Genomic DNA, 21,524 nt, shown 5'->3' on the forward strand with positions numbered 1-21,524 from the left:
TAAAGTGAACCTTAAATTCCTGTAGCTCTACCCAGGAACAAAAAACTAAAAATTCAACAGAAAGTACAGAAATTAACCACGTGATTACTAAAGAGTCCTGAAAAACATAGCTAATAATTGCTTTTCCCTAACCAGATTTAGTTCTTTTTTTTTTTTTTTTTTTGAGACGGAGTCTCACGCTGTTGCCCAGGCTGGAGTGCAGTGGCGCGATCTCGGCTCACTGCAAGCTCCGCCTCCCGGGTTCCCGCCATTCTCCTGCCTCAGCCTCCTGAGTAGCTGGGACTACAGGCGCCCGCCACCGCGCCCGGCTAATTTTTTGTATTTTTAGTAGAGACGGGGTTTCACTGTGGTCTCGATCTCCTGACCTTGTGATCCGCCCGCCTCGGCCTCCCAAAGTGCTGGGATTACAGGCTTGAGCCACCGCGCCCGGCCCAGATTTAGTTCTTTCCCAGATCTTCTGTTCCAAGTTAAGGGAACTGCTTAGAGGAATCATCAATGAATCATGAGCCAAAAGTAGACTAATACACTATACTCAGCACAAGCTGTAGAATTAATCTCAACATGGCTAACCCCCACTGGAGTACTATAGATCATGCATGATAGATTTGACATCTAGATTTAAGAAGCCAACAGAGATGTTCTACATGTGGGTTACAGAAGTTAGAAAGAAAATAAAAACACCATTGGATCTCTTTTTTTTTTTTTTTTTTTGAGACGGAGTCTCGCTCTGCCGCCCAGGCTGGAGTGCAGTGGCCGGATCTCAGCTCACTGCAAGCTCCGCCTCCCGGGTTCACGCCATTCTCCTGCCTCAGCCTCCCAAGTAGCTGGGACTACAGGCGCCGCCACCTCACCCGGCTAGTTTTTTGTATTTTTTAAAGTAGAGACGGGGTTTCACCGTGTCAGCCAGGATGGTCTCGATCTCCTGACCTCGTGATCCGCCCGTCTTGGCCTCCCAAAGTGCTGGGATTACAGGCTTGAGCCACCGCGCCCGGCCACACCATTGGATCTCTAAATCCAACACCTTGGACAATGCTACAAAATGAGGCTTTAGTTAGCTGGACATGGTGGCATAAACCTGAAGTCCCAGTGACTCAAGAGGCTACGGTGGGAGAATCACTTGAGCCCAGGAGTTGGAGACTGCAGTGAGCTATGACTACATCACTGAACTCCAGACTGGCTGACAGAGTGAGACCCTGTCACTACTACTACTACTACTACTACTACTACTACTACTACTACCACCACCGCCACCGCCACTGCCACCACCACCACCGCCACCACCACCACCGCCACCACCACCCCTTCCCCAAAAAATAAATGAAGCTTTCAAAGTAACACCATGTAGAAAAGACGGCTTTCTTAAAAATGTAAAAACTTTACAGATCAAAGACATGGAGTCTTTCATATGTATCATTATAGAGCTTATCATTAAAATAGAAAAAAAGTGAAAAACTGAGCTTGAAATAAAAATCTCATTGTCAATACACAGTAAAAGTACAAAGAAATGAAATAATGTCAAATATAGAATAATGGTTTCTCTGGAGGAGATTGGAATGTGGGTATGCAATCAAGAGTTTCTGGATTGTCCCTGTTTCACTGTTTAATTTCTTAAGGTGAATTATTCATTATTCTTTATATTCCTTTTTAAATGTTATATAATTTTATAGATCAATTATCTAATGTTTGGCTCCTTTTAAAGACCTCCAGCATTTTAGGTTGCCTCATCAATAGTTGGCAAAAGAGGTTAGGCATGGTAGCTTACACCTATAAACCCAACACTTTGAGAGGCCGAGGTGAGTGGATTACTCGAGGTCAGGAGTTCGAGACCACTATGGCCAACATAGTGAAATGCCACGTCTACTAAAAATACAAAAATTTGCCGGGCATGGTGGCACACGCCTGTAATCCCAGCTACTCATGAGCCTGAGATAAGAGAAGCACTTGAACCCAGGAGGAGGAGGTGGAAATGAGCCAAGATCGTACCACTGTCCTCCAGCCTGGGAAACAGTGCAAGACTCCATCTCAATTTAAAAAAAAAAAAAGAAAAAGAGGCTGGGCGTGGTGACTCACACCTGTAATCCCAGCACTTTGGAAGGCCAAGGCAGGAGGATCACGAGGTCAGGAGATCGAGACCATCCTGGCTAAAACAGTGAAACCCCATCTCTACTAAAAACACAAAAAATTAGCCAGGCGAGGTGGTGGGCGCCTGTAGTCCCAGCTACTTGGGAGGCTGAGGCAGAAGAATGGCATGAACCCAGGGGGCGGAGCTTGCAGTGAGCCGAGATTGCGCCAACTGCACTCCAGCCTGGGCGACAGAGTTAAGACTCCGTCTCAAAAAAAAAAAAAAAAAAAAGCTGGCAAAAGGTTCAAGACGTAATACACTTACCTGATTTGACTTTTCTACTGTACTGCTGGGAACCTCAGTAGTGTCCTTCACAAAAAAGTTATCTATGATGTGTCTCTCTGCACATTCTTGGCTGCAAACTGGGCATCGAATGACTCCAACTGGGAAAAACAAAATTATATTCTAAGTTTTAATACAAATATACTGAGTACTTAACCAACACATCCCATTCAAACTGTGACTTGGTTCTTTTTCAATGTCCATTCTTTTTAAATTCATACCTGCTGTCACTTAAAAACAATTGTCTATGTAAATATACTGATTTTATCTATACATCACACATGAAATACTAAACGATGCATAAATTCTTCATAATTTTAAATGAAATGCCTCCCTTCCCCCACATCACCATGGGCTAAATGCTTTTACTGTTTAGCAACTTCTCTAGCAGTGGTTTTCCAACAGAAATGTACAGAACCATATGGGAGATTTTCAAAAGAACAAGGAGCTCAGGTTTTCTCTAGAGCTACAAAATGAGGATTTCTGGAAGTAGAACAGAGACATGCTCCTTTTGTTTAAAATCGCCACAGAGATTGTGAAACACCATTTCCTTTTAACAAATGCAAACAGTATTCCTTTGAACAAAAAATAATAGTCTTTCGTAGCGCTTGGTAAAACAATAAATAATAACAAACGAGTTAAAACTGTAATATAAACTTGATGCCATATAATTTATACTATGGAAGACTGCAGTAAGGTTCCCAGATAGATTTTTTAATGAAATGCATAAGAACAAACACAAAGTAATCCAAAGGCCAATTTCATTTGTATAAACAAATAACAAACAAAAATTTAATTTAAAAAATTTTTTTTACAATAGCAACAAAAATGCACTAAGTGCTTAGAAATAAATTTTAAAAGATTGTGAAGGTTATTGTGCAGGAAAATATTAAGCTATATTTAAAAACATTTTAAAATATCTAAATCATGAAGAAAGCATGTTCATGATGGTAAAGATATCAATACTCCCACAACCATATCTATAGATTCAATGCAGCTCTAGTAACAATCCCAAAGGAAATTTCCATAGAATTTTGACAAGCTGAGGGGACATGCCTCCCAACTAATAATACCTACTATATATAAAGCTATAAAAATTAAAATGGTGTGATATTTTGTAAGGCTTACATAAATGTACACTTTATATATATCAGATGTTCACTAGAAATCAGTGGGGAAAGGGATGAACTTTTCATGTTGCTGGAACAATTATTGGGGGTGGGGAATGAAATTAGATCCCTACTTTGATCCAAAAAATATATATATATTTTGAGTAGATTAACAACTATAAGACTTTCACAAGAAAATGTAAGAGAATATCTTTGTGACCTTGGAGTACAAATTTATTGGAATAAATTTTTAAGCAAGATAAAAAAAGCAAGAGCTATAAGGGAAAGATTAATATATCCACCTTTGTTACAGTTCTTTGTTACAGATCTACAGCTAGTGAAAATATTACCATGAACAAAATGAGAAGACAAGCCTTAAGCTGGAAGATCTATGTAAACACACAGTACTGGCAAAGAATTAATACTTAAAATCTGGAAAGATGTCACAATGCATTTCAGAGAAAAGAAAGATGGAGTAAACCTAATTTTCATTATGCCTCCAGCTTCACACAGCTAAGAACTCTAGACATTCTACATAAAACATTAAGTGTTACCCCCATTTTACAGATGAGGAAACTGGGTGCTATGACTGGCCTGTGGTCACACAACCACTAATGACATGTCATGTACACACTCTACATGGTAAGTATTAAAATGGAGATAGAGCATAGACTTTAAAACTGTACAAGACCTAGATCAGCCCTCTTCATTGATTGCTCTGTAACTCCTTCTTTTTTTTTTTTTTTTTTTTTTTTTTTGAGATGGAGTCTCATTCTGTCACCCAGGCTGGAGTACAATGGTGCAATCTTGGCTCACTGCAACCTCTGCCTCTCTGGTTCAAGCGATTCTCCTGCCTCAGCCTCCTGAGTAGCTGGGATTACAGGCATGCATCACCACACCCGGCTTATTTTTGTATTTTTAGTAGAGACGGGGTTTCATGATGTTGGTCAGGGTGGTCTCGAACTCCTGACCTCGTGATCCACTGTGCCCAGGCTCGATTGCTCTGTAACTCCTCCTAATCAATCTTTTTGAGCCTCTGTTTCATCTTCTGTAAAACAGTAATAAATGATAATCATGATGATAGTTATCCTATTGAGAACTTGCTGTGTTCTAGTTATTGTGCTCAATATTCCACTTCCATTAGAACAACTCTGAGGCAGGATTGTTGTAAGGATTTTATATGAGTAAATGCACAGAACCGGTCTAGCCTAGGTTGGTACCTGGTAAACCTGGGCAGTAACCCCTGTACTGTCCAGCTAAAATCAGATGACAATAGCTAGCTCTTTCTGAATCAGGTAAATGAGGACCAGCACAATCTCATCTACACTGACTCCCTCAAAGTATGATCTCTAAGGCTACAAATAAATTCTGAGTCATGGATATACCTCTGCCTAATAAGGAACAATTGAAACCAAATGTTAGTAAATCCCAAATTTACATCTCTACCAGAACGTCATTCCCAAGCCCCAGGTGTATCAGTTTTTCCAGTAACAGAAAAACAAAGCACTACATATTACACAGTAAATACAATCATGAGGTGCATGACATGACGGGTTTTTTGTTGTTGTTGTTGCTGGGTTTTTTTTGTTTTTTGTTTTTGAGACAGAGTCTCGCTCTGTCATCCAGGCTGGAGTGCAGTGGTGCGATCTTGGCTCACTGCAACCTCTGCCTACCTGGTTCAAGTGATTCTCCTGCCTCAGCCTCCCAAGTAGCTGGGACTACAGGCACCCGCTACCATGCCTGGCTAATTTTTTGTATTTTTAGTAGAGATGGGGCTTCACCATGTTAGTCAGGATGATCTTGATCTTCTGACGTCGTGATCCATCCATCTCAGCCTCCCAAAGTACTGGGATTACAGGCGTGAGCCACCTCGCTTGGCCACTGCATAATGTTTTTTTAGCCAACAATGGATCACATATATGTCAGTGGTATCATAAAATTATAATGAAGCTGAAGGCCGGGTGTGGTGGCTCACATCTGTAATCCCAGCAATTTGGGAAGCTGAGGTGGGTGGATCACTTGAGGTCAGGAGTTCAAGACCAGCCTGGTCAACATGGGGAAACCCTGTCTCTACTAAAAATACAAAAATTGGCCGAGTTCAGTGGAATGTGCCTGTAGTCCCAGCTACTCAGGAGGCTGAGGAAGGAGAATTGCTTGAACCCAGGAGGCAGAGGTTGCAATGAGCCGAGATCGCACCACTGCACTCCAGCCTGGGCAACAGAGTGAGACTCCATCTCAAAAAATAATAATAATAATAAATAAATAAAAATAAAATGGAGCTGAAAAATTCCTATCACCTAGTGAAAGCTGCGGTAATATTGATAATATTGTAAGTGCAATGCATTACTCATGTGTTTAGGGTGATGCTGGTATAAACAAGCCTACTGAGCTACCAGTCATATAAAAGTACATAATTTCTAGGCCCCCTTCATATGCACTCATCACTCACTACCTTACTCACCCAGAACAAATTCCAGTCCTTCAAGCACCACTCATAAGTGCTCTATACAGGCGTACCTTATTTTTTATCTTTTATATTGTATTTTTCTAGGTTTTAGATATGTTTAGATGTACAAATACCATTGTGTTACAGATGAACACTACAGTATTCAGTACAGTAACATGCTGTACAGATTTGTAGCCTAGGAATAACAGGCTGTACCATATTCTCCTGGTGTGCAGTAGGCTATACCATATAGGTTTGTGTAAGTACACCCTATGATATTTATACAATAAAATTGCCAAAATTGCACCACCATGCCTGGATAATTTTATTTTTTTATGAACAGACAGGGTCTCACTATATTGCCCCGGCTGCTCTCAAACTCCTGGGCTCAAGGGATCCTCCTGTCTTGGCCTTCCAAAGTGCTGGGATTACAGGCATAAGCCATGGTGCCTGGCCTTATTTCTTTTTTTTCCTTTTGGCAGGGGGGAGACAGTCTCACTCTGGTTGCCCAAGCTGGAATGCAACAACATGATCTTGGCTCACTGCAGCCTCCACCTCTCAGGCTCAGGTGAATCTCCCACCTCAGCCTCCTGAGTAGCTGGGACTACAGGCCTGTGCCACCACACTCCACTAATTGTTTTGTATTTTTAGTAGAGACAGAGTTTCACTATGTTGTCCAGGATGGTCTCAAACTCCTGGACTCAAGCAATCCGCCTATCTCAGCCTCCCAGAATGCTGGGATTACACGCATAACCCACCACACCTGGCCTCTTATTCCTTTTTTCTACAAATGAAATGTTTCAAGCTTTTGGGTTTTGAGATGTGAATATGATTTGTTATCTCCTTTCTGTGAAGTTTTAGTTTCTAAACCTAAGTATAATGCAGGGCTTATGTTTTGACATTATGTGCTAGGAATGGCTCGTACTTCTTTGACTGCCCAGCTCCACAAAAGAGATGTACGTGGATTTAAAGTCTCTTATTACACACGGTAGATCACAACACAAGTGAGTTAAATGACAGGATCATGAGATGGATCACCACCAATCTGGCAACTTTATTCCAACATCCACGGCAGACAAGGGAAAAGATATATATATATATATATTATATATATATATATATATATATATATAAATATTATATATATATATATATATATATATATAAAAAACCAAATAGTGCTGTCCGTGGTCCTGTCAATACCACTAATGGTTTTGACTCCTACATATATAACAAAAAAACAAAAAACAAGTAAATGCTATCTACAAGAAATCTACTTCAAATATACAGAGAGAGGTTAAAGGAAAAAACAAACAAACAAACAAACAGGATGCTAACAGATACACATTCAAACAATAAGCATATGTACAGGGCAGTGCTCCAGGTGGCTTTGAATCAAGCCAGTTCCCTGCTCTGCCCCACACCTCTGTGTAACTGTATAATATACTGGGAATGAAGCATCCTGAGACAAGGAGGAGCTGGTTGGAAGAGCCTCAGTTTCTGTTCCTGTCATTCCCTCCACCCTCAAACAGGATGTCCTCTAATCTTTAGCCCAGTGAATCATGTTGCCCTTGGGACATAAACCTTCTTTCCTGGGTCCCCTAGCTGTGGTCCACAGACTATCCACTCTGGGCAGCTTTCCCAAGCCTTGAGGGACTGATTTGCAATGAATGCTAGGCTTCTCCTGTCCCTTGCTGCCCATCTGTGGGTAATAAAACTGGGCTTCATGTAAGTTGTTCTGCTTATGAATGTTTTGACTCACTGGACTCAGGCAAGTAGTAAAAATGCAGCCCAAGATATAGTGAGCTAAAATGGTAACTAGTACACAGTGAACATCCTTCATAATATGAAACCAGGAGGACTTAATAATGCTCTCAGACAAAGCAGACTTCAGAACAAGGACTATTTACAAGAGATAAAGTGAGAACATTGAGTAATGATAAAGGGGTTAACTCATCAAGACATAATCCTAAATGCATATGCATCTAATTAACAGAGCTTCTGAAAAAATAATGTAGAAATTGATACAGCTAAAAAAAAAAAAACCCGACAAATCCACTCCATTTGTTGATTTCAACTCTCCCCTCTCAGAAATCAATGGAGCAGTAGACAGAAAAATCAGTAAACACATAGAAGACTTGAACAAAAGAATCAAACCTGATCCAACTGACATTTAAAAAAACAATCTGAGCAGGCCAGGCGTGGTGGCTCACGCCTGAAATTCCAACACTTTGGGAGGCCAAGGCAGAAGGATCACCTGAGGTCAGGAGCTGAAGACCAGCCTGGTCAAACCCCGTCTCTACTAGAAGTACAAAATTAGCCAGGCATGGTGGCGCATGCCTGTAATCCCAGCTACTCGGGAGGAGGAGGGAGAACTGCTTGAAGCCAGGAGGCAGAGGTTGCAGTGAGCTGAGATCATACCACTGCACTCCAGTCTGGGCGAAACTCTATCTCGGGGAAAAAAAAAAAAGAAAAGAAAAGAAAGAGAAAGAGAAAGAAAAAACAATGTGAGCAGAAGGCACATTCTTTAAGCATGCACGAGATATTCACAAGATATAACATATACAGGAAAATAAAACGTGTAAATAAATTTATAACTAAACCCACACAGGGGGCCGGGCACAGGGGCCATGCCTATGACCCCAGTACTTTGGGAGGCCAAAGTGGGAGGATCACTTGAGCTCAAGAGTTCCAGACCAGCCTGGCCAACATGGTTAAACCCTGTCGCTACTAAAAATACAAAAATTAGCCTGGCATGACGACAGATGCCTGTAATGCCAGCTACTCAGGAGGCTGAGGCAGGAGGATCGCTTGAACCCAGGAGGGAGAGAGGCTGCAGTAAGCCAAGATCGCACCACTGAACTCCAGCCTGGGCAACAGAGTGAGACTCCATCTCAAAAAAATAAAAAAAAATAACAAAAATTAGCCAGGTGTGGTGGCATGTGATTGTGGTCCCAATTACTCAAGTGAGTTGAATGACAGGATCAAGAAGCTGAAGTGGGAGGATGGCTTGAGCCCGGGAGGTGGAGGTTGCAGTGAGGCGAGATTGCATCACTGCACCCCAGCCTGGGTGACAGAGGGTGACCCTGTCTCAAAAAATACATGAATAAATAAGTAAAAATAAAAATAAAAAAACCACACAGAGTCAGGCACAGAGGCTCATGCACTTTAGATGGCCGAGGCGGGCAGATCACTTGAACTCAGAAGTTCAAGACCAGCCTGGATAACATAGTGAAACCCCATTTCTACAAAAATAAAAATAAAAAATTAGCCAGGTATGGTGGCGTGTGCCTGTAGTCCCAGCTACTTGGGAGGCTGAGGTGGGAGGACGGCTTAAGCCCTGGAGGCAGAGGTTGCAGTGAGCTGAGATTGCACCACTGCACTCCAGCCTGGGTGACAGAGCCAGACACTGTCTCCAAAGCCAATCAACAGGCTGGGCGCGGTGGTTCACACATGTAATCCTAGCACTTTGGGAGGCCGAGGCAGACAGATCACCTGAGGTCAGGAGTTCGAGACCAGCCTGGCCAACATGGTGAAACCCTGTCTCTACTAAAAATACAAAACTTAGCTGGACGTGGTGGTAGGCACCTGAATCCTAGCTACTTAGGAGGCAGAGGCAGGGAGACTGAACCTGGGAGGTGGAGGTTGCAGTGAGCCGAGTTCAAACTACTGTCTTCCAGCCTGGGCGACAGAGCAAGACTCTTTCTCAAAAAAAAAAAAAAAAAGAAAAAGAAAAAAAAATTGAATTTGTGATTGAAAACCAGGCATGGTGGGAGGATTACTTGAGCCCAGGATTTCAAGAGCAGCCTTCTCTACAAAAAAAAAAAAAAAACAACCCTTCTCTACAAAAAAAATCCAACCAAACCAAACAAAAAACCTTCCCACAAAGAAAAGTCTAGATCCAAAGGGCTCCACTGGTGAATTATATTCAACATTTAAAGAAGATAAGACCATCCCTAAACAAACTCCTTCAGAAAAGAGGTAATTCCAACCTTATTTTATGAGGCCAGTATTACCCTGATACTAAAATCAGATAGTCATTACAAGAAAAGAAAATTATAGACCAATCTCTCTTATAATTAACAAAAAAATTATTAACAGAACACTAGAAAATCAAACCTAGAAATACATATACATCATGATTAGGTAGGGTTTATTCCTGAAATACAAGGTTGGATGAGCATTCAAATAATTTATTATGTTAATAAAATAAGGGAGAAAAGCCATATTTGATCATCTCAATATATCCGGAAAAAAAATCTGAAAATTTTGGCTGGGCACAGTGGCTCATGCCACATTCAGTGCTTTGCGAGGCTGAGCCAGGAGGATCACCAGAGGCCTGGAGTTACAAGACCAGTCTGGGCAACATAGTGAGATCTCATCTCTACTAAAGAAAATACAATTCAAAAAGGGGGAAAAAATCTGAAAAATTCACCTACCCACAACAAACTTTCAAGAACCTAAGAACAGATGGAAACTTCTTCAACCTGATAAAGACCGTCTCTGAAAAACCTACAGCTAATATATATTTAATGATGAAATACAGAATCCTTTCTGCTGTCACTGGGAAGAAGGTAAGGATGTACACTCTTAGCACTTCTATTCAGAACTGTTTTAGTGAGTGCAAAAAGACACAATAAAAAAAAAAATCCAGATTGGAAAGAAAGAATTATATTCACAGGTGATGTGATTGTATAAGTGAAAAGTCCTAAAGCATTCCCCAAAAAAAGCTACATAAAATAGGGGTAATATTAACAAAAGATATGCAGGACATGTATAGTAAAAACCACAAAACGAAGATTAAAGAAGACTTAAATAGAGACATTAAAAACATTATTAGATTGGTAGACTCAATACGGTCGAGATTTTCCATGTCTCCAAACTGACCTCAAGATTCAATGCAATCCCAATTAAAATCCCAGCAGGGTATCTTTTTGTAGTAACTGACAAACTGACACTAAAATTTAATGAAAATGCAAAAGACAGAGAATAGCAATAACAATTCAAAAAATACCCAATTTGGAGGACTTATGCTCCTTGATTTCAAGATTTACTATGGATAGAGCTACAGTAATTCAAACAGAGTGGTATTCGAGAAAGGAGAGAAATACCAACAATGAATCAGAATAGAGTCCAAAAACAGACATATACGTACAGATTATATAACAAGCATTTAATCAGAGTCTCAAAAGGATGGACTGAGAGAAAACAAAATGGGCAAGGATTTTGTAGAAGTGAAGTAACAGAGCCTACAAGTTTCCCAAGTCCAACGACTTCCAAGTAGAATAAAAAGAAACTAACATCTAAATATATCACACTAGACTGGACATGGTGGCTCATGCCTGTAATCGCAACATTTTGGGAGGCTGAAGCAGGAGGATTGCTTGAGGCCAGGAGTTTGAGACTAGCCTGGGCAACACAATGAGACCCTATCACTGTAAAAAAAAAAAAAAAAAAGAAAACAAATATGTCATCCTAAAACTGCAGAAATCAAAGACAAAGAGAAGCCTTAAATACAAAGAAAAAAGGATGAATTATCATGAAAAAAGACAAAAGTAGGACTGTTAGCCTACTTCTCGTCAGCTACAACATAAGTCAGAAGACAGTAGAAGGCTGTCTTCCAAGTGCAAAAATTGCCTAACTAGAATACTAAATCCAGCAGAAATATTGTTAAAGACTAAGATGCATTAGTTGAAACAGACTGTCAGAATCAATAATAAAATCCCACAATATGCCGCTATGTTGTCAATCTGATACATTTTGTAGGTTCACTACTTTTAGAGTTTACTTTTTGTTTAGATATAAACTTATTTTTGAACATGTAAAACATTTACATGGGTTCAAAAGTAAAAAACTGTATTAAATAAGTATAGCAAATTTCTCTTCCATCTTTATCACTCAAATCCATTTGCCCTACTTCACCTTCCCTATAAATAATCATTTTTATTAAGCCGTGTTTTCTGGTATCTGGGTGTTTTTTTCCCTTTTTCCTAGAAGTTCTTCTTGCAAAAAACACTGTACTGCAGCTTTTTGTTGTTGTTGTTTTCACTTAACAATATATCCTGGTGATCACTCCAAAACAGTAAATACAGATCTACCTGCATTCTTTTTCCCCCCACATTGTATGTACCTCAGTCTTTTTTACAGCTTATTTTCCATCTTCTGCTATTACAATGATGACTCAATGAATAACTCTGTCTACATGTCACTTTACTAGTGGCAGATGTACCCTTAAAATAAATTCTTAGAAGTGGGTTTGTGGGTCAAAGGATAAAAGAACCTGCAATTTTGTTAGAAACAACCAAATGCACTTATTGGAAATGTATAACAATATCCAGTTTCTCAAAGTATCAAATAGAGTACGTTAACAAACATTTGGATTTTTGCCTGATAGGTGAAAAACAGCTATATTGGTATAGTTGTAGTTGACACACTCCTTATTGTAAGGTTTAACTTCTTTCTTTTTGTTGTTGTTTCTTCTTTTTTTCTTTTTTAAAATACAGATGGGGTCTTGCTATGTTGCCCAGGCTGGTTTTGAACTCTTGCCATCAAGTGGTCCTCCTGCCTCAACCTCCCAAAGTGCTGGGATTACAGGCGCGAGTCACCACTCATATTAATCATAGAAGTAATTCCAGATTAAGAGAAACATGGCCAGGTGTGGTGGCTCACGCCTGTAATCCTAATACTTTGGGAGGCCAAGGCGGGAGGGTCACTAGAGGACAGCTGTTCAAGAGCAGCCTGGGCAACATAGTGAGACCCTGTCTCTATTTAAAAAATAATAACACCAGGCTTGGTGGCTCACGTCTATAATCCCAGCACTTTGGGAGGTGGAGGCGGGCAGATTACCTGAGGTCAGGAGTTTGAGACCAGACTGGCCAACATGGTGAAGCCTTGTCTCTACTAAAAATACAAAAATTAGCTGGGCGTGGTGGCGAGCGCCTGTAATCCCAGCTACTTGGGAGGCTGAGGCGAGATAATCGCTTGAACCCAGGAGGCGGAGTTTCCAGTGAGCTGAGATCACGCCATTGCACTCCAGCCTGGGCAACAACAGCGAAACTCCATCTCCAAAATAATAATAATAATAACAATAATAAACAGATATAAAGGGCATTTTTAGGAAAAGGGGAAAAATGGAAGATGGACTTGTATTAGACTATTGGGAAATAATGCCTATTTTAGACAGCTGTGATAAGGTTATTGGTATTATCAACGTGACTGTCTTATCTTTGGTAAGAGACTGGCATGCATAAACCAGCTACCATGACCCATTCCATAGTCCTGCTGCAACATGGGGACAGCATTCTTAAAGTGGCTCACTGTTGCTATAGTGAACAGTAAAGACTTTGTGCTCTAAAATTTTGGGGTGTGATTTAATTGGTATGGCAGTTCCCTGAGGATCAGAAGAGACGGTTGGCTACATGTGACCCCCTTAGGCTTAGGGCGGCTTCTCTGGTGACATTTGTCAGAACATTTAAAAAGGAATGCACACTATTTTTTTAAAATCTAGACATTTTAAAATATCCGAGAGGCTGCAAGCAGATACAGAGATAATGGGACAGAAACTTCAGTAACACATATAACAAGGAACAAAGACTTCACAAAAATTGCTTGGAAAAGTCACTATGCTAATAGACAACTTTAGACCTCAACAAACAACAAAATAAATCCCTGAGTAGAAGGAGAATCTGTTTTCCAGAGTTACCACCACATTATAATACTTAAATTGTTTGATTCTCAACAAACAAATTATAAATCATAGAAAGCACATAACTGGTTTATAAGAAAAAAATAATTTGACAGAAAACTATCCCTGGGACAGCCCAGACAGTAAAACTACTAGTCAAAGATGTTAAATCAACTGTCTCAAATATGCTCAATGATGTAAAAGAAACTATGCTCAAAGAGCTAAAGCATATCAGAAGAGTGTATGAACAAAAGGGAATGTCAGTAAAGAGACACACATTACAGAAAAGAACCAAAAAGAAATTCTGAAGCTGAAAAGCCTAAGAGCTAAATGAAAAATTCATACAGCAGTGCAATGGTAGATTTAAGCAGGCAGAAGAATCAGCAAACTTGAAGATAAAAAAATTGAAATTATCCAGTCTGAAGATTAAAATGAAAGAAATAAAGAAAAAATTAACAGCACCTAAGGCACCTATGGAAAACCATTGAAACAAGTCCTAGAAGAGAAAGAGGCAAACGACATATGGAATAATTAATACCCAAAAACTTCCTAAATTTGATGAAGAACATGAATCCATGCATGCAAGATGCTCAATAAGCTCCAAGCAGGATAAACTCAGATATTGTTACTGTGGTAACTTTAGAACTGTAATTTTCCAACTTGTAAGGGATGGCTTATTTTTGCTTCTTGATGGCTGGCACAGTCCATTTGAGACTTTCCCCAAACTATTCTGCAAGAGCAGTAGCCTCTCCCTTCATCAAGCACTCCCCTGGCTCCACAGACTGAAAGTTGATTCTGGTCATTTTTTCCAGCTTACTGGTTGTTTCAATGTTAAGGATTAACTCCTAGAGATTCCTACTCTGCTACTTTGCAGGATGTCCCCTTCACCAAAATTAAAACTACAGTACATCAAAGGACATTATCAAGAGGATAAAAAGACAATCCAAAGAATGGGAGAAAATATTTGCAAATCATGTATCTTGTAAGTGCTTAGTATCCAGAATATATAAACTTTTACAACAAAAATTCAAAAATAGGTAAAGAACTTGAATAGACATTTCTTTTCTTTGAGACAGAGTCTTATCCTGTTGCCCAGGCTGGAGAACAGTGATACAATCACAGCTCACTGCAGCCTCTACCTCCTGGGCTCAAGTGTTCCTCCTGCCTCAGCCTCCTGAGTAGCTGGGACTACAGGCACATACCACCATGCCTGGCTAAATTTTTTTACTTTTATTTTTGTAGAGATAGGGTCTCCCTATGTTGCTCAGTCTGGTCTTGAACTCCTGGGCTCAAGTGATCCTTCCACCTCAGACTCCCAAATAGCTGGGATTATAAGTGTTGAGCCACTGTGCCTATCCGACATTTCTCCAAAGAAGATTAAAAAAAACAGTAATCAACAAGCACATGAAACGATTTTCAACATCATTTGGGAAATGCAAATCAAAACCACAATGAGATTTATCACTTCACACCCACTGGGGATGGCTTTCATCCAAAAAATTAAAGGAAAAATAAATGTTATCCAGGATGTGGAGAAATTAGAACTCTTGTGCATTGCTGACACGATGCAAAATGGTGGAGCTGCTATGGTAAACAGTTTGGTAGTGTACCAAAAAGCTAACAGTCATTCTACTCCTACACACCCAAAAAGAACTGAAAACAGGGACTAACAGATACTTGGACATCAACGTCCATAGCAGTATTATTCATAAGAGCTAAAGAGTGGACAGCCTAAATATTCACTAAAAGACCAATGTGTAAATCAAATGTACTATACCCTTACAATGGAGTATTACTTACCCATAAGTGAAATCTGATATACGTGCTACATTATAGATAAAACTTGAAAACGTTATGCTAAAGGAAATTGGTCAGACCAGAAAAGGACAAATACTGTATAATTCTATTTGTATGAGGTTCTAGAACAGGAAAACTCACAAGGACAGAAGGAAAGAGGAGCAGCACGATAGCGACCGTCAAGAACAAGTGCCTTACAAAAGGCAGCAAAGGCAGCCAAGAAGGTATTTGATCCATTTTCTTAGAAAGATTGTTATGATGTGAAAACTCCTGCTATGTCCAAGAAATATCGGAAAGACACTAGTTATCAGAACTCAAGGAACAAAAATTGCATCTGACAGTCTCAAGGGTTATGTGTTTGAAGTGAGTCTTGACTTGCAGAATGATGAAGTTGCATTTAGAAAATTCAAGTTGATTACCAAAAATGTTCAGGCCAAAAGCTGCCTGATTTAACTTCCATGGCATGGGTCTTACTCCGTGACAAAATGTGTTCCATGGTCAAAAAATGGCAGACCATGATTGAAGCTCATGTTGACATCAAGACTACTACTGATGATTATTTGTTTCATCTGTTCTGTGTTGGTTTTATGAAAAAACCAACAATCAGATACCGAAGATCTCTTATGCTCTGCACCAACAGGTCTGCCAAATCCAGAAGAAGATACTGGAAATCATGACCTAAGAGGTACAAATGACGTGAAAGATGTGGTCAATACATTGATTCCGGATAGCACTGGAAAAGACACAGAAAAGGCTTGCCAATCTATTTATCCTCTCCAAGATGTCTTCAGTAGAAAAGTAAAAATGCTGAAGAACCCCAGGTTTGAATTGTAAAAACTCATGGAGCTTCACGAAGGTAGCAGTTCTGGAAAAGCCACTGGGGATGAGACACATGCTAAAGTTGAATGAGCTGATGGATATGAACCACAGTCTAATAATCTGTTTTCTAATTGTGGCAAATAAAAAGTTCTATTTGTGAAAGTAGAAAAGAGGTTACAAGTGGCTAGGAGGAAGGGGCAATAGGGAGGAATTCTTGCTTAATGGGTAAAGACGTTCTGCTCAAAAAAGCTGAAAATTCTAAGAATCAGAGCGCCTCTTCTCCTTCAAAAGATCGCAGCTCCTCACCAGCAACAGAACAAAGCTGGACGGAGAATGACTTTGACAAGTTGACAGAAGTAGGCTTCAGAAGGTCGGTAATAACAAACTTCTCCGAGCTAAAGGAGGATGTTCGAACCCATCGCAAGGAAGCTAAAAACCTTGAAAAAAGATTAGATGAATGGCTAACTAGAATAAACAGTGTAGAGAAGACCTTCAATGACCTGATGGAGCTGAAAACCACGGCACGAGAACTACGTGATGCATGCACAAGCTTCAGTAGCTGATTCGATCAAGTGGAAGAAAGGGTATCAGTGATGGATGATCAAATTAATGAAATGAAACGAGAAGAGAAATTTAGAGAAAAAAGTAAAAAGAAACGAACAAAGCCTCCAAGAAACATGCGACTATGTGAAAAGACCAAATCTACGTTTGACTGGTGTACCTGAAAGTGACGGGGAGAATGGAACTAAGCTGGAAAACACTCTTCAGGATATTATCCAGTAGAACTTCCCCAACCTAACAAGGTAGGCCAACATTCAAATTCAGGAAATACAGAGAACACCACAAAGATACTCCTCGAGAAGAGCAACCCCAAGACACATAATTATCAGATTCACCAAGGTTGAAATGAAGGAAAAAAATGTTAAGGACAGCCAGAGAAAAAGGTCAGGTTACCCACAAAGGGAACCCCATCAGACTAACAGCGGATCTCTTGGCAGAAACTCTATAAGCCAGAAGAGAGTGGGGGCCAATATTCGACACTCTTAAAGAAAAGAATTTTCAACCCAGAATTTCATATCCAGTCAAACTAAGCTTCATAGGTGAAGGAGAAATAAAATCCCTTACAAACAAGCAAATGCTGAGAGATTTTGTCACCACCAGGCCTGCCTTACAAGAGCTCCTAAAGAAAGCACTAAACATGGAAAGGAACAACCAGTACCAGCCACTGCAAAAACATGCCAAATTCTAATGACCACTGATGCTAGGAAGAAACTGCATCAACTAACGGGCAAAATAACCAGCTAACATCATAATGACAGGATCAAATTCACACATAACAATATTAACCTTAAATGTAAATGGGCTAAATGCCCCAATTAAAAGACACAGACAAGCAAATTGGATAAAGAGTCAAGACCCATCAGTGTGCTATAATCAGGAGACCCATCTCACAAGCAGAGACACACACAGGCTCAAAATAAAGGGATGGAGGAAGATCTACCAAGCAAATAGAAAGCAAAAAAAAGCAGGGGTTGCAATCCTAGTCTCTGATTAAACAGACTTTAAACCAACAAAGATCAAAAGAGAAGAAGGTCATTACATAATGGTAAAGGGATCAATTCAACAAGAAGAGCTAACTATGCTAAATATATATGCACCCAATACAGGAGCACCCAGATTCACAAAGCAAGTCCATAGAGACCTACAAAGAAACTTAGACTCCCACACAATAATAAAGGGAGAATTTAACACTCCACTGTCAATATTAGACAGATCAATGAGACAGAAGGTTAACAAGCATATCCAAGACCTCAGCTCTGCACCAAGCAGACCTAATAGATATCTACAGAACTCTCCACCCCAAATCAACAGAATATACATTCTTCTGAGCACCACATCACACTTATTCCAAAATTGACCACATAGTTGGAAGTAAAGCACTCCTCAGCAAATGTAAAAGAACAGAAATCACAACAAACTGTCTCTCAGACCACAGTGCAATCAAACTAGAACTCAGGATTAAGAAACTCACTCAAAACCACACAACTACATGGAAACTGAAAAACCTGCTCCTGAATGACTACTGGGTACATAACGAAATGAAGGCAGAAATAAAGATGTTCTTTGAAACCAATGAGAACAAAGACACAACGTACCAGAATCTCTGGGACACATTTAAAGCAGTGTGTACAGGGAAATTTATAGCACTAAATGCCCACAAGAGAAAGCAGGAAAGACCTAAAATCAACACCCTAACATCACAATTAAAGGAACTAGAGAAGCAAGAGCAAACAAATTCAAAAGCTAGCAGAAGGCAAGAAATAACTAAGATCAGAGCAGAACTGAAGGAGACAGAGACACAAAAAACCCTTCAAAAAAAAAAAAAAAAAAAAATCAATGAATCCAGGAGCTGGTTTTTTGAAAAGATCAACAAAATAGACCGCTAGCAAGACTAACAAGAAAAGAGAGAAGAATCAAATAGATGCAATAAAAAAATGATAAAGTGGATATCACCACTGATCCCACAGAAATACAAACTACTATCAGGGAATACTATAAACACCTCTAAGCAAACAAGCTAGAAAATCTAGAAGAAATGAATAAATTCCTGGACACATACACCCTCCCGAGACTAAACCAGGAAGAAGCTGAATCCCTGAATAGACCAATAACAGGCTCTTAAGTTGAGGCAATAATTAATAGCCTACCAACCAAAAAAAGTCCAGGACCAGATGGATTCACAGCCAAATTTTACCAGAGGTACAAAAAGGAGCTGGTACCATTGCATCTGAAACTATTCCAATCAATAGAAAAAGAGGGAATCCTCCCTAACTCATTTTATAAGGCCAGCATCATACTGATACTAAAGCCTGGCAGAGACACAGCAAAAAAAGAGAATTTTAGACCAATATCCCTGATGAACATCAATGCGAAAATCCTCAATAAAATACTGGCAAACTGAATCCAGCAGCACATCAAAAAGCTTATCCACCAAGATCAAGTCGGCTTCATCCCTCGGATGCAAGGCTGGTTCAACATATGCATACCGATAAACGTAATCCATCACATAAACAGAACCAAAGACAAAAACCACATGATTATCTTAATAGATGCAGAAAAGGCCTTTGACAAAATTCAACAGTCCTTCATGCTAAAAACTCTCAATAAACTAGGTATTGATGGAATGTATCTCAAAATAACAAATGATGGAATGTATCTATTTATGACGAACCCACAGCCAATATCATACTGAATGGGCAAAAACTGGAAGCATTCCCTTTGAAAACTGGCACAAGACAGGGATGCCCCCTCTCACCACTCCTATTCAACATAGTGTTGGAAGTTCTGGCCACGGCAATCAGGGAAGAGAAAGAAATAAAGGGTATTCAATTAGGAAAAGAGGAAGTCAAATTGTCCCTGTTTGCAGATGACATGATTGTATACTTAGAAAACTCCATCGTCTCAGCCCCAAATCTCTTCAAACTGATAAGCAACTTCAGCAAAGTCTCAGGATACAAAATCAATGTGCAAAAATCACAAGCATTCCTACACACCAATAACAGACAAACAGAGCGCCAAATCATGAGTGAACTCCCATTCACAATTGCTTCAAAGAGAATAAAATACCTAGGAATCCAACTTACAAGGGATATGAAGGACCTCTTCAAGGAGAACTACAAACCAGTGCTCAATGAAACAAAAGAGGACACAAACAAATGGAAGAACATTCCATGCTCATGGATAGGAAGAATCAATATTGTGAAAATGGCCATACTGCCCAAGGTAATTTATAGATTCAATGCCATCCCCATCAAGTTACCAATGACTTTCTTCACAGAACTGGAAAAAACTACTTTAAAGTTCATCTGGAACCAAAAAAGAGCCTGCATTGACAAGACAATCCTAAGCAAAAAGAACAAAGCTGGAGACATCACACTACCTGACTTCAAACTATACTACTACAAGGCTACGGTAACCAAAACAGCATGGTACTGGTACCAAAACAGAGATATAGACCAGTGGAACAGAACAGAGGCCTCAGAAATAACATTACACATCTACAACCATCTGATCTTTGACAAACCTGACAAAAACAAGAAATGGGGAAAGGATTCCCTATTCAATAAACAGTGCTGGAAAACTGGCTAGCCATACATAGAAAGCTGAAACTCGATCCCTTCCTTATACCTTACACAAAAATTAATTCAAGATGGATTACAGACTTAAATCTTAGACCTAAAACTGGAAATACCCTAGAAGAAAACCTAGGCAATACCATTCAGGACAAAGACATGGGCAAGGACTTCATGACTAAAACACCAAAAGCAATGGCAACAAAAGCCAAAATAGACAAATGGGATCTAATTAAACTAAAGAACTTCTGCTCAGCAAAAGAAACTGCCATCAGAGTGAACAGGCAACCTACAGAATGGGAGAAAATTTTTGCAATCTACCCATCTGACAAAGGGCTAATATCCAGAATCTACAAAGAACTTAAATTTACAAGAAAAAAATCAAACCCCATCAAAAAGTGGGCAAAGGATATGAACAGACACTTTTCAAAAGAAAACATTTATGCAGCCAACAGACACATGAAAAATGTTCATTGTCACTGGTCATCAAAGAAATACAAATCAAAACCACAATGAGATACCATCTCACACCGGTTAGAATGACGATCATGAAAAAGTCAGGAAACAACAGGTGCTGGAGAGGATGTAGAGAAACAGGAACGCTTTTACACTGTGGGTGGGAGTGTAAACTAGTTCAACCATTGTGGAAGACAGTGTGGAGATTCCTCAAGGATCTAGAACTAGAAATACCATTTGACCCAGTCATCCCATTACTGGGTATATACCCAAAGGAGTATAAATCACACTACCATAAAGACACACACACACGTATGTTTATTGTGGCACTATTCACAATAGCAAAGACTTGGAACCAACCCAAATGTCCATCAATGATAGACTGGATTAAGAAAATGTGGCACATATACACCATGGAATACTTTGCAGCCATTAAAAAAAGGATGAGTTCATGTCCTTTGTAGGGACATGGATGAAACTGGAAACCTTAATTCTGAGTAAAAAACCACAAGGACAGAAAACCAAACACCCCATGTTCTCACTCATAGGTGGGAACTGATCAATGAGAACACCTGGACACAGGGCGGGGAACATCACACACCGGGGCCTGTCGTGGGATGAGGGGATGGGGGAGGGATAGCATTAAGAGAAATACCTAATATAAATGACAAGTTAA

At 39.8% G+C, this 21,524-nt stretch overlaps 1 protein-coding gene and 1 pseudogene across 2 annotated transcripts in view; one reads left to right on the forward strand and one right to left on the reverse strand.

The window, feature by feature from the left end:
• Positions 1-21,524, reverse strand: part of LOC105471312 (tripartite motif containing 24) — a 124,196-nt gene that overhangs the window by 77,238 nt on the left and 25,434 nt on the right. For both annotated transcript variants that reach the window (XM_011723738.3, XM_011723737.3), the window contains exon 2: positions 2,387-2,505. In XM_011723738.3, the coding sequence (XP_011722040.1) occupies positions 2,387-2,505 (119 nt within the window). The remainder of the gene's footprint in view (positions 1-2,386; positions 2,506-21,524) is intronic.
• Positions 15,125-16,403, forward strand: LOC112424843 (small ribosomal subunit protein eS1 pseudogene; annotated as a pseudogene).

Source organism: Macaca nemestrina, chromosome 4 (assembly GCF_043159975.1).
Source record: "Macaca nemestrina isolate mMacNem1 chromosome 4, mMacNem.hap1, whole genome shotgun sequence".
In the NCBI taxonomy this organism is placed as follows: domain Eukaryota; kingdom Metazoa; phylum Chordata; class Mammalia; order Primates; family Cercopithecidae; genus Macaca; species Macaca nemestrina.